The following is a 14,752-nucleotide window of genomic DNA, read 5'->3' as shown; positions in this document are numbered from 1 at the left end:
TGTTGGTGGTGGGGTGGCAGTTGTGTTGGACGACGGGGTTTGACCGTGTGCGGCAGGGTTAAGACTCTCGGTGTTTTGCTTGACGGCAATCTCACTTTCACTGACCGCGTTTCTTACACATCACAAAGTGCATTTGGTAGACTGAGACGTCTGTACATTCAGAACTCTGCTACCTGAATATGCTAAGCTGCAGCCCATGTAGTCATTGGTTTTGTAGTTATCCATCTTCTATTATCCTTTCTATGGAAACAGCATATCAGGAAGCTACATGAATTTCCGGACATTACAGAACTTTGCAATAAGGTTCATTTTCAACCTCCGGATTCATGATCATGTTTTTCCTCTTAGTGATACTGCTCAAATGCTCCCTATAGAAGTGATATGTAAATTGCTGACATGCTGCATGATTCAACAGGCACTCATGATTGGAGAGCCACAGTACCTAGTAGAGAGGCTCTTCTACTGTGGGGAGGTTTATAAACGTAGCCCTCGCCAGGGCGGACAGAGGTTTACTTCCCTAAGATGAGACTAAAAGTCGGAGGAGGGGCTTCTCGTATTTCGGCCCCTATTTACTTGATGGCCTTCCTGGACACACTAGGAATGTTGTATCTTATGCTAGTTTTAAAACTAAGCTTAGGAACATATTAGGTGCAACATTTTTCAGGTGGGATTAAATGAATCCAATTATTGTGGTAATGTGTTATTATTATTTTAGAACTAGATCTTTTTTTGTCAAAAGTATATATGCAAAGCAATGAAGTATCGTTGAAATCTTAATTTAATCCTAGTACTGACACAATTTCTCTGTTGTCTAGGGAATGGAAATTTTATTTTCTGTATTACTATCTATCCGCAAGGGATATCAGTAATAAAATGAGCTCTAAACTTGAAATTTTGAATGCAACCTCTTGCAGCCAGGAGAGAGATTTGATTTATTATTACACCTAAATAACCTGGGCTAGGATCCGTCATCGTGTCTACCGAATGAATGCGAGAATATTCTAAATAAATTAAGCGTGGTCGAGGCCACAATGTACAACCAAATTGTTTGGTAGCGTGGGTTGGGAAAGTTCAGTCTACTTAATCAATCACTCCCTGCACTAGGCCCTACACTTCACATACTCTCAGATCAATAAGGATAGATATCCGAGTATGCAATTTAACCACTAACTAACCAGTAGAGCCTACAATAAAAAGAGTTGTATTAAAATTAAAGCTGTTTAATTCTGCATTTATAAATATATATCAAATACTTACAAACAAAACTTTTATTGTTTCGGTCAATAAAAATGAAAAACTTCCGGTTTGATCAATTTAAACCAAAATGTAATATTAAAAATTCGTATCTAAGGGTCTTTTGACCTGATTAGGGCAAACAATTTAAAAAAGATAGGTTTAAGTGTACTGTGTTTCAGTATGTAATTTTATAATTCTGGATTTATTAATAAAAGTTATTGTTAACGACCATCCTTACTTTTACTCTTGACCGGGTGGTTCAGAATATTCGGCATTAAACTCGTTACGCAGCTATTAAAATTATTATCTTGATCGTGTAACTTTGTAAACCATTATTTTCAACGTTTATTTTTTAAACTTAGATTTATTGTAACTCACATTAGTACAACTCTACTGTTAGTTTTTGGTTTAGTTTCAAACTCGTATATACATTTCGATCCAAGAGTAAAGATGTAACATTATCTGCATAGCCTCAAAATTTACGAAAATAGTGATTTTCCCTTCCTGATTATCTCAGAATTTGCCCAGTTGTAGGTGATAACGTAGATTAAGGTGATAACAAATCATAAACAGGCGTATTATTAACGTTTAAAACCATGAATGTTATACGATATAAATATGTCAGTCACATAATATATCACATTCTAACACAGCTGGCCTATGCGCGACGTTAAAGTAAAGAAGCGTATAAGATACTTATAGATTAGCAATGTTCACAATATAACTGCTCTGTATCAATTAAGCACAAGGAAACCGTAAAAATTCTTAATTCTCTAATTTGATAACGAAATTTTCTCCAAAAATTGTTTATTATAATACTGTAAACTGTAACACAGATAGTTATTTTGAAAGAATTTTTGAAAACTAAACTCCAATTTATATCTTACATGAAAAAAGTGAAGTACTAAGGCATCAATTACAAAGATCGAAATAAATAGAATAATTTTTAAAACTTCGCTGCAAATTTAAAAAAAAATACTATTGCAAAGCTGTAAAAATAAAACAGCTTTAGGCCAACTATTTATTTATCAAAACGAAGCTCGTATTATTGTGTTGTAAATATAATGTACTAATAAATACACTTAAAGATATTTTGTTAATAAATCGTACTTTCTGTTATTGAATGCTTAAAATGCTTTTGCATAAGATGAGTGTTAGGTAGGTAAATCAAGATCTGATAACACTGTCTCATATAAATGTCGTTAGCCTTGTCTCTTCACTGTTACTATAGCATTCCGTCGTAGAATGCCACAGGGAAGCAATATAATGGAACAAGTACGTCGATTCAACTAAGTTTGCGCCTAAGGGACTCTTAGAAGAGATGTTTGGTGTTGTTAATTTGATTAAACATTGTAATATTCAAATAGGTAATTATGAATAAGAACATAAAAAGAATTGCGAATCACTATGTCACTTTATCATAGGTTTATAAGGGGGGAAATGTCTGTTTTCCATTAAGGGCAAAAAATAATCTTGAACTACCAGTGAAAGAACCATTTTGAAATTAAACATCATTGATTTCCTCAATAACAGCAAAATACTTCTTAGTCTGACTACTAGAAACCACATCTTAGCATTATGCTTAACATCTATAATTAATAATGTGCCTACACAAGAAAACACATCATACATGCGACTTTTGAGTTTAGCTCCAGTTCATTTTCCTCTTTTCTAACTATTCTCTATCTATAATAGAGATGCAAAATGAAATATTTACCGTGATAATAATAATATTTTATTCTTAACATTACTACTCACAGTTTACAGTAAATAGTCAACGAGGAGATGAGTTTAAGTTCTTTGGAGTTACCTCAACATTTACAACGGCCAGGGCCGCAGCTACATATTTTTCGGAGGGGAAAAGTCTTTAAATTACCGCAATTTCCCAAAAATTAACTACGTTAATTTAAAGTTTTTACCTTAAAGCTGCTTATAAATCAGCTTTTAAATAATAAATAGAAGAGTTATTAATAAGAAGTAATTATAATAATTCTTATTATTATATTCGTGTTGTTTTGTACCAATTATAGAATAGAAGTTTATAACTTGTTTATTAGAAAAATGGGAACAAACAAAAACATTTTTAACTATGTAAATTTTTATATCTGCAGTTAAATTACGTGCATTTCAAAAATTAAAAAATGTTTATGTTACCATAATTATATATTAGGACTTTATTATTACTTACTACTTACTATTTTAAAATGTTTCAAAATGGCATAACCAACAGAACTAATTCATTGGCATACCTTTAGGTTAAGATAATCTATAAGCTGTGTTTATAAACGAAACAGACGCAACTTTTTTTATGGAAACGCTCACTGAACTATGCATGGTCAAAGTTTAAACGCAAGTATCTAACGTTTGAGCCTGAAGTAAAACGATTCGCGTTGAGACTAACAAAACTACGCGTAAACAATTGTAAAGCAACTACTCGACCTTCTATATATTTGCCCCCTCAACAATTATGCCACTCGGAGCAAACGACCCCCTAACCCCTCTAACTACGACTCTTATAACAGCTGTATGTTAGAATAAATACCTATTTATTTTCTTGAATAGCTCTGTATTCCCTAAACTTCATTTTTTATCGAACTATTTCTTGATGTCCTATTTTTGAAGGTTCATTAGTTTTTCTAGGAGACTAAACTGGAGTAGATTTCTTACTTAACAAGTTTCTTAGTACAGCAATCTTTCTTAGAGTAATAAAGATGTCTTAAAGTAAAGTTTCTTAGAGGTACTAGATCCTGTACAGCCTTGTCACTGACATGGTGACATCCTTTTTATCATAAAGGGTTGAATATAAGTACCAGTAGTCAGTCACAAATGGTGAAAACTACGAAAATGAGATCTGAGAACATTCCTTGGAGTTATTAACTGTACATAATTTATGACAATCTAATTCATACCTAAACCCCCGTGATTTCTTAACAAAGAGTAAGTGAAGTATCCCATTCCAAAATATAGAATGTGTCATTAAGTTCATCATCTAATAACATACCAGAAAATAAGTCGAAGGACACAATATAGCGTACATAAAGAAATAAAAGTACATACATTTAATTTGGCTAGGAGACATGAAATGTAAAATATAAATAAAATAACATTCAGTTTTTCATCCGGTAGAATCCATACAGCCATTTATTAAGTCCAAGGATATATTACAGAATATTACTGCTTTTACGGGGAATATAAGTTCAGATAATTTGAACACAAATGTTAGTGTGCGTGATATAGTCAGTAAATCTCTTTGTCAAAATAATCGCGTTCAGAGATCTTTGAAACTGCTGGGCAATTCAGAGAAAAAAACATGCTGTATATGTTCTGTCTGTTTGTTTGTTTATGTGGATTGTGTATTAAAAATCCGTGAGAGTAGGTTAGGTTATGTCGGATTTGCTTGAAGCGTTACGGCTATCTTTTTCCATTTACTTTACAATTAATAAATTGCATGTTTTTGTTTAGCGTCAATTATGGCAGACTCGTCTAAAAGTGGAAATCCTCTTTTCTTAAAAAGTAAATCATTACAATGTAAAAACTTGCACGATTATTTAAAAACATTGCCAAAGGAAGTCTTAGAAAGACTCTACAACCACCCAACAACTTGTTTAGCTGTGTACAGGTAATTAGACCTAGCGCAAGTGGTATTAAAATGTATTAAATACTTAGTATTTTAGAAAACTTTTACTGTTATATATTTAATTTTATTTGAGACATAGCCTATTACAATAAATAATACTCTAAGGAGTATAGTCTACTCATGCTTTGAATGTACTTGTGGGCTATCCTTTTAACCCTAGAATTTGCAGTAAATTATGCTACATGAGAAATAGAAAAAACTTGATATTATAAATTTAACTAGCTTTCAAGATTAAATTGGAGAGGCAATTTTAAAACAAGCTTAGAATGTACAAGGTAACATAAATTTTAACAAAAATAAACATTTGATTAGTAATGTGGGGTAGGGTATGATAAGCGGACCTGGTTTTTTATATTGAAATTGGCAAATGATATTACTTAATCATAACCATCGATACTAATTGTTTATTTTGAACAGTTAACGTAATATTTCAATTTTACATAAGTAACATTTGATTATTAAAAATGGTAGTCAATTTTAGAAAACTACAGGACTCAATTTTTCGTTGGACTCGTACGGAAAAATCCATTATGTGAAATTTGTGGGAAAGAAACAACTTACTGTAACTGTGAGAGGAGCAAATATGGTCGTCTACAGTTTTCCTAATTTTGGTTATAATAATTTGTTTGATCACTGTGAATATTGAATTCATATTTTAATTTAAAACATATGATTGTTATTAAGGACTATAGATACTTTTATATCAATTGATAGTCTAGGATTTGATGGGAATATTAGGTATCGATGGTTACATTCTTCGATATAAAAAACCGGGTCCGCTTATCGTACCCTACCCGTAAAGTGATACAGAGATGACAAATCTTTCAATAACAACAAAACATGTTTGGCTACATTTACTGGGATAAGATAAAACTCCAGAGCTGCAAACCATTATTTGGATGTAGTATAATAAGCTGCCACCATCACAGTCAAATAATCAATACTCATGATTATCAAATTATCGATATTCATAATCGTAATCGTCGATATAACTACTGAAACCAAATTGCATGTGTATTACAAATGGCAGTATAGTTTGGCTTTTATATCCTAAAGGGTTATAATTTACAGACGAATAAAAAACTATCTAGGCTAGAAAATGTAAAAAAAAAAAAACAGTGTAACATTTAGTTGCTTTCTACTATTTTGGCCAATAAACATGTCTGACACAAATAACACATGTACATCGGCATTGTACTTACTTCCGCAGCTGGTTATTTCTGTAATACCATAGACTTTATTTTACTTTGTTTGAATTAATTTAGTTGAACAATAATGTCAAAGCAAACGTTACAGGTTTTTAAGATTGTATTAAACAATATTGTTTTCCTGTAAAATAAGAACACTTAGCAATTATTAATTATGAGCATCTATAGGTTAAATATTTTTATGTATTCCATAGTTTGGACATATATTATTGATAGTTGATACGATTGTCGTGGTGGCTGCTTATATAGGCCTACTGCAGCCCATTATTTTGATGGTGACGATGAAGCTCAAAAGAAACTCTTTACATTGTTTATACACTTAGGCTACATAATCAAGTGTAATCTAGATGAAGAGGCATTCTTATTAACTCATCAGGTGCACAATTGAGTGCAATACAATGTTTTAGAGTATTGCCAAAACGTGGCAGAGGAACCTAGTTTTCTACACGTGACATAGTGATGGTGAGAAGGGTTGACTCAATGCGAATGCTGAGCTTAGCTCCTTTTCACCTACTGCTTAGTGCAGCACCTAAAAACTGACGGTGTTACAGACTTGACTCCTGGAATCTGGAGTCCACATTTGTTATCTGTTGAAATAAACAGTGTCAGAATCCAAATGTTACACTAAGTGGAAGGTGAAATGAAGTTACTGTACCTGTCCTGAACAACATTATGTAGGTAAATAATAGGTTTAGTGGGTGCTCATCACATGTAATGATGATCAGTGCTTCTACTTTCCCTAGGAAGATCAATATTTTGTTATTTTATACATACACTGTGAATCACAATTATCTAATTGTAGCACAAGACACTCTAGCTTTATGTATTGATTCTGGCTGATGTCTGCCGTGCTGTATTTCTATACCATGTAGGACTAAGGCTGTACTCATATTATCCTTAAGTTTGGTATCATTATTTGGAAATTCCCTAATTTTTTTAAAACACGTTAACTGGCACTATATAAGTTCCCTATATGTTTCGTGTTTACCAACTTTATTACTGAATGTATTGTTGCTAATGTTGATTTTATTTTTATATTTTGGTTATTTTACAATATTTTTTTCAAATTAGTGTGTGTGGAAGGTCCCAACTGATTGGATCGGGACAGTCTTTTTTCGTCCCTAATTTTCTAGAAAATAAAGGTGATGACCCCATTGGACCGCAATGTGCGGTATTTCGATTACACGGTCTTTACTGCAGCTGAAGTTGGGATTAGTACGGGAATTTCTGGCGACCTCTGTTGGATTGGTCTTATGAAAGACTACCTTGGTAAGGGCTACACTCTGTATACAGACAATTTTTACACCTCTGTGGATCTTGTAAACATTCTTTTAGAAAAAGAAACCGACCTGGCTGGGACAGTAACATCCAATAGAGCTTGGTGTTTTCATCACAAAATGCAAAATTGATAAAGGGAAGCTAGAAAGAGATGAAATGACCTGGTTAGAGTATGAAAATGGTATTGTTTACACTAACTGGATCGATAAGAAGACAGAATGATGTGAACTAAGCACTCTGTAAGGTTTCCAAATATCTGCAGAAAAACAAAAAAATCCTCCTTAATCCTCCAAAAGGTATACTATTTATAATAAGGCCAAAATCGGTATTGATGTGTTAGACCAAATGTCCTCTTATAAATAATACACAGCTGTGCGCAAGAGCATGAGACGGTTCCACAAAACAGCCAAGGAAATATTTCTGGGTACGGCAGTAGTTAACACCTACAAAGAAAACACAGGAAGAACCACAAGGAAACTAATATGATGAAGAGAAAATAGATAACAATGTTCCATTTTCAGACAGTAAATTTGTTATTGACTACAACTTAGTAAAAATTAAACTGCAAAAAGTAACGTTTGCGGAAGTTTACAAAGAAAATGATGTAAATATAGGTTTTAATATTTTCCATGATATGTTGTGTAATGTGATAAGTAGTTGTAAAAATCTGTAAATAGAGTAACCAAGTTACAAAGAGCTAAAGCCATAACTCCATGGATAAATAACACACTATTTGTCAAAACTAAATAGGAAAAAAGCAGCTGTACAAAATTTTTAAACGAATGCCGTATAACAGAACTTTTAAGGAATACTTTTTATCGTTTTAGTCAAAATCTTAGGAATGAAGTAGATGAAGTAAAAAAAGCGTACTATGCAAAAAAAATTTTAGATTGTAAAGGCGACTCAGCACTTCAATGGAAAATTATTAATGATTTGACAGGAGTTAGCAAGACCAAAAGTATTGATCGAATTGAGTTAGAGATAATGGAGAAACCGTAACAGACCCGTGCCTTGTTGCTCATGAAATAAACAAACATTTTATTTCGGTGCAAGTAGACTGTACTCAGACCGAGAGTACTCAGACAGGCCATATTAATTTGAGAAACAGATTAGCATCTTTTTTTATAGAACCAACTACATTATTTGAAGTGTTGGCAATTATAAAAGGCTTAAAAAAATAAGAAATCCTCCGGATTTGATAATATCAATACGAGTCTTATCAAAAGTATAGCAGAAATAATATCTCCTGTTTTAGTTTACATTATCAATCAAAGTTTTAGCTGTGGGATTTTCCCCAGATAAATTAAAGGCTTGTGTTGTAATTCCAATATTTAAGAAAGGAACTTCAATAAAACTGGAACAACCTGCGTCCCATCAGCCTTTTATCGGTTTTCTCTAAAAATTTTTGAAAAAATAATGAAATTAAGGCTTGTAAAGTATCTTAATGATTTCAGTTTTTTTTAACCCAAATCAATACGGTTTCAGAAAAAGGTAAATCGACGGAAGACGCCCTTGTTAATGTTAACGGATTTAATTTATAATAGTTTAAATTGTAGTAATAAATCGACCGGTTTATTTATTGATTTTTAGGAAAGCTTTTGATTTGGTAAATCATGAAATCTTATTAACCAAAATGGAGGCCGCGGGTGTGAGGGGAGTGGCTCTCAGCTGGTTCCGTTGTTTTCTCACGGGCCGAGAGCAGCGAGTCCGAGTGGGCGAGTGTCTCAGTAAGCCTCTACCCCGTCACAGCCGGGGTTCCCCAAGGATCTGTAATTTCTGCTACATTGTTTTAATTTTTATAAATGACATGTTAGAGATAAATTTTAAGGGAAATCCCAGTGCTTTTGCAGACGACGTGGCTCTTTTCTATTCAAATAAAAATATCGAAACCCTATCTAATGACATGACTGACGATTTGAGGTCACTTAGAAATGGTGTTCAATAAATAAAATGTTCATTAATGCTAATAAGACAAAGTATGTCAATTTCGCCTTTAAGGGATTTGACTTGGTAACAGATTTAAAATATCATGATATGGATTGTTTAATGGTAAATTGTTTGTTGCGATGACATCACTAAAAGTGCCGACTTTCAAATATCTAGGAGTAACATTAGACGAAAAACTAAATTGGGAGTCACATATTAAAGAAATTTTGTCAAAAATTAAAATCATCCATTAGGAAATTCTACTTTTTTGAAAAATTTTTGCTCACAGACCTATTAAGATCTTTATATTTTGCTTTAATTGATTCTAGAATGCAATATGGATTAGTTTGTTGGGGAGGGACATATAATTATTTAATAGGCAAATTAAGGGTTGTTCAAAAATCACTTTCTACGAATAATACTAGGTAAGAAAAAGAGAGAGACAGTTCTTTTCCATTGTATGTAGATTTGAAAATACTGCCTATTCAACATCTTTACGTATTTAAGGTTCTAAGGTTATTTTATTTACGGAGTGGGAAATACCGGAACGACTGATCTTTTATATGCAACTAGAAGTATAAATAGAAGAAATTTCAGAATGCATAAAGTAAATAAATCATTTTTTTTAAACATTCTTTTATATATAGTGGACCATCATTTTTTAATAGATTACCTCAACATATTAAAGAAACTAATAATATTAAAAGTATTTTAGTCTGAAAGTAAAACTTTGGTTGTTTAGTCATCACGATATTGTGTTTTTAAAAACAGATGTTGGCCTAAATGCTTAACTATTTATTTTTATTCTTTTTAATGTAAATAATATTTTAAGAACTTGTTTGTTTTAGTATAATTAGCTGTCCTTTCATATTTTGTAATCTGAGTAATGCATAATTTGTATACTGTAGTTTTAGTTAGTTTTGTATAAGTCTTAACTTATGGAATAGAGTCAGCTAAGTCTGACAGACGCCACAGAGTGCGGCTTAAACTGGCAGCAACATGAACAACCTGGACTCAAGAAGTAACTTTGTTTTTATATTTTTGTTTTAACTGACCACATTACTTGTAAAAGTGGTCAGTCATTCCAGAGTTTTTTAAGTTGTGTTAACCATGTGTATTCTATTATTGGAATAAATCATTATTTTCATTATTTTCACTTAAATCCATCACATGCAAATAACATGTAATTTTGTCTTACATTTACTTATCTAATTTTTTACTTATCTTTTTTTAAAATTTTTTTTCACTATTGATGCATTGTACTGATTTTTCAGCTACAGTATAATAAGCGGCCACTAACTTAATCGAATTATAATTCGAATCATTAATATCGATATTCATGACTATCTAAAAGTACTGAAATCAAAATGTCGGACCAAATTACGTGATGGATATTTCAAATAACAATATAGTTCTGCTGGTTTTAAATCTTATAAATTAATATGTTAACGATAATTAAAAAAAGTATCTATATTTATAAAATGTTTCAAACATAAGATTTACTTACCTTTTACTATTTTCAAGGATAAACGAGTCTGGCTTCTTGTGAAACAAGGACCACATTTACATCATTTTTCTTGCCGTCATTAGTCAATAACCAAATGATTTCACTTTAAATGAATTTCCAAACTCAATTTTACTTTGAATTAACTTTGGACGATAATGTCAAGCTGAATTACGTTTTAGGCTTTTATAATTGTATTATAGTGAAGCTATACTTTTATATGTAGAAGAAATGTATTTGTTTCAGTTTACATAAAATAACTAAACTTTATTTAAGGTATGTTTGAGCAGCGTAGTACTTACTTATGTGCAATGTCCAAATATTATGGCCTAACACCATTAGAATGCACTCTGGAAATGCTATAAGGCAAGAACATCAGTAGTGTCATATGATTACCTGCTCGGGTCGGCTGCTTGCTCTAACCATAAAAACTGCGCTGAGGGGATCAGGTCGGTGTGGCAGTTAAAGTGTTAATCCTTTTGCTGCTAGGTAATTTTCTCGCAGCCTATTACAAACTCCCCAACACAGGTTTAAATGTTTTTAGATAAAAACTTTTGTTGTCTTCTAAAGGACCTTAGTATTAGAAATAGTACTTAAAATTTCTACACTGCAAAATTAACTAATATGTTCGACTTCAATTTTGTTTGGCTTTGTAATGAATATTAAAAATTCAACTCAGTATTTATTATATTATCATTAAGTTCGTTGGTATATAATATATTTTTGAACTTATAAAAAAACAGATTATGAGGTTCTTTAATGTAGTAATGCAAATTATTTTATTCGTAAATACAAATAGGGAATTCACATAAATAGAGACATTTTTTTAATAATTAGGTTTTGGGTATTTATAAACTAAACATGCACTTGTTAAACTTAGAAAAAAAAAAACTGAAAAGGTACAGTTCATTCAAAACTATGATCATTTATACAAGTCAAAATTCCCTATGTGTAATAGGAATGAAGAGGGTAGCACTTAGTATAAACTCACTTTCTGTATTTGCACAAAAATACATGTAGATTTTTTTCTTTAAAAACTTATCTTTACTTTTGAAGTGTTATTTCAATAAAAACATGATGCTTACCCTAAATAACTCCTAATGTGCCTTTTAATATGTTTTTGATTATTTTTGGAAATGTCCAAACAATTTGGCTCTGGCAGTTTATGAAAGTTTCAATGTATGGAAAAACTGAACATTGGCAGTGAAAGGGTTGCCTTTCCACTGGTTTATGATTTTAAATCTGGTCTGAACATGCAAAAAATGTAGGGTTTTATTTTTATATTAAATAAAAAATTATTTATCTTTAAAACTGTTACTTGACTAATTTGTTAGCTTTTTACTTAATTTAATTAACTTATACAACATTATTTTCTCCAGGGAGCTTCCGGCAATAGCCAAGCATTACGTGATCAGGTTATTGTTTGTTGAACAACCTGTTCCTCAGGCAGTGATTGCATCGTGGGTTTCCCAGGCTTATGCAAAGTAAGTGTTTAATAGTTAAATGTAACTTAGACTGTACATTCTAGTAAGTACTCCATAGAAACCACAACTTGAATTTTTGCAGTGATGGTTAATCTCAAGATCTTATCATGTCTCACTGTTTATGTGAACTTTTACCTTTTTATGTTTTAATATAAATGATAAATTTTAGCAGTGACTGTCATTGTTTTCACCTGCATGTTATACATGTAAAATACTGAGAAACCCGAGTTTAATTTGTTTGCAAAGGATTGTTTTAAAATATATTGGCATGTATGTTTAGAAAAGGCCTGTTTGACATGAACAGTGGATGATTCATGATAGGTTGGTGGAATATATTATGGTTTTAGCAGTAAGGTAAAAAGATTGTTTTCTTTAAGTAATTTGTAATTATTTTTAATTATTGTAATTTAGAACAATAAACTTTAAAACTTTATTATTGTTAAAATTAGTTTTGATATATTTTTATTATTATTAACTGTATTGCTTTATTAAATATAACAGTGTAATTGTGACTGTATAATTTAATGTGTTTGTAGTGTTATACAAAGAACAGACGTCACTGTGGTGAGCGGCTCTGTGTCATTCAATTACAAATCTGGACTCTAGCTTTTTTGTTGTTATTTTTTTTGTCAATCTGGCCACCAATACTTGTAAACGTGGCCAGTTCTTATTCCGTAGAAAGAGTTTTTGTTCCTTTTATTGTAAAAAATATGCTGGAATAAATCATTATTTTCATTATTTTTAATTTTCATATAATATTTTTCCATTTTAGGCCTTTGTAACATAAATTTATAAGCCCTTTGTTATTATAAATCGTAGAATGATAGAAATGTCTTGTTTTAAAGATATAGTTCACATTTTTTTTTTTTTTTTTTTTTTTTTTTTTTTTTTTTTTTTTTTTTTTTTTTTGTAACAGAGGGCCAGGTTTCCTAGGCCTGGTAGTTGCCTCAGCCATCCGGCTTATTGTGCACCCTCTCCCAGGTTTAAGCTGTATCAAATCCCAGGCCTTTACAAAACCATGAGATCTTCTGAACAATGCTTTCCTGTTCCAACCCCTCTTCCGTATGCATAAGAACACCTAGGGATCTTGAGCGTTTGCTCTGTAATGCCGGACATTCAGATATGACGTGCTTGGCTGTTTCATCAGCCTCGCCACATTTCCTGCACAGTGTTTCCTGAACTGGAATACCTATTCTGTTCAGGTGACTTCGGAATATCCAATGACCTGTAATAAAACCAGTCACCTTTCGGATCTCCGTTCTACTCATTCTAAGGGCATCTGCTGCAATGTTCCTTGATGGTCCCTTGAGCATCCGCTTTGCTTGTACATTCCCCTCAGTATTTCTCCAATTTTGTAGGTGTTTGTTAACCATCCACTTGGTAACTGATCTACGTGCTAAGTTATATGAGACCCCACACGTTGGTTCAGGACCGGTAAGAGGACAGTTGGCTCCCAAGTTAGAGCAACTGTCTGCCCCTTCATTACCAGTGATTCCTCTATGTCCAGGCACCCAAGTTAGAATAACTTTATTGGTTTTCGCCAGCAATTTCATGACCTTATGGCATTCCCAGACTGTCTTCGAATTACAGTCATGGTTGGCCAAGGCCTGCAGAGCAGCCCTGCTGTCCGAGTTAATGTAGATGGTTTTGCCTTTGTAGCCCCTTTCCACATTAACTCTTGTACATTCTGCAAGGGCTGTAACTTCAGCCTAAAAGACAGTTGCCAGTTTACCTAGGCTAAAGCTTAAGTTAACCCTAGGCCCCTGCCCCAGTACCCTTCAGAGTCTTTGACCCGTCCGTGTACCAGGTTAGAGCCTTCTTCATGTAGTCAGGCTCACCTTTTGACCATTCTTTCCTTTCAACAATGTTGACTTGAAATGGTTTTTCCCAGTCTGTAACCTTTGCCATTCTGTCAGACATCATTTCTAGAATATCCAGTTTGAGAATGTCAACGATCTTGGAGTGCTTACTAGCATGGTGATGATGCCAGTTCCCATTGCACTTCAGTCTGTAGGCAGCCATCCTAGCCTCTCCTATGACGAATATGTCTAGGGGTGGGAGGTTTAGCACTACTTCCATAGCAGCGGTTGCTGTTCCTCTCATGGCGCCCATTGTCCCCAAGCATGCCAACTGCTGTACCTTTGACAGGTTTTTTGCGGCAGTCACCTGTCGGACTTTTGGCCACTATACCACTGAGCCATACACCATCATTGGTCTGATGACTCTGGTGTACAGCCAATGTGACATGTCGGGTCTAAGCCCCCATGTGCATCCTACCGCACGTCTCACCATCATCAATGTAGTCTGAGATCGGCTGATTATGTATTCCAGATGACTATTCCAAGTGAGTTTATCATCTAGTTTGACTCCTTATAGTTCACATGCATCCAAATTGCTTTTTAGTTTTTCTTTTAGAGAGTAAATATTTTTCTGGGATAACGAATAAACCAATGTAACGAAATATCAAAGAACCTGACGG

The 14,752-nt window shown here is 32.9% G+C and overlaps 1 protein-coding gene across 1 annotated transcript in view; it reads left to right on the top strand.

Annotated features, from left to right (window-relative positions):
* The first annotated feature begins 4,577 nt into the window (after window positions 1–4,577).
* Window positions 4,578–14,752, top strand: part of LOC124354656 (general transcription factor IIH subunit 4-like) — a 33,716-nt gene continuing 23,541 nt past the window's right edge. Inside the window, 2 exon segments of the mRNA XM_046805282.1 lie at window positions 4,578–4,855; window positions 12,169–12,273. Of these exon segments, the coding sequence (XP_046661238.1) occupies window positions 4,707–4,855; window positions 12,169–12,273 (254 nt within the window). The 5' untranslated portion in view covers window positions 4,578–4,706.

The sequence above is a fragment of the Homalodisca vitripennis genome, chromosome 2 (genome assembly GCF_021130785.1).
Source record: "Homalodisca vitripennis isolate AUS2020 chromosome 2, UT_GWSS_2.1, whole genome shotgun sequence".
Lineage (NCBI taxonomy): Eukaryota > Metazoa > Arthropoda > Insecta > Hemiptera > Cicadellidae > Homalodisca > Homalodisca vitripennis.
This window is presented reverse-complemented; position numbering and strand designations above follow the sequence as displayed.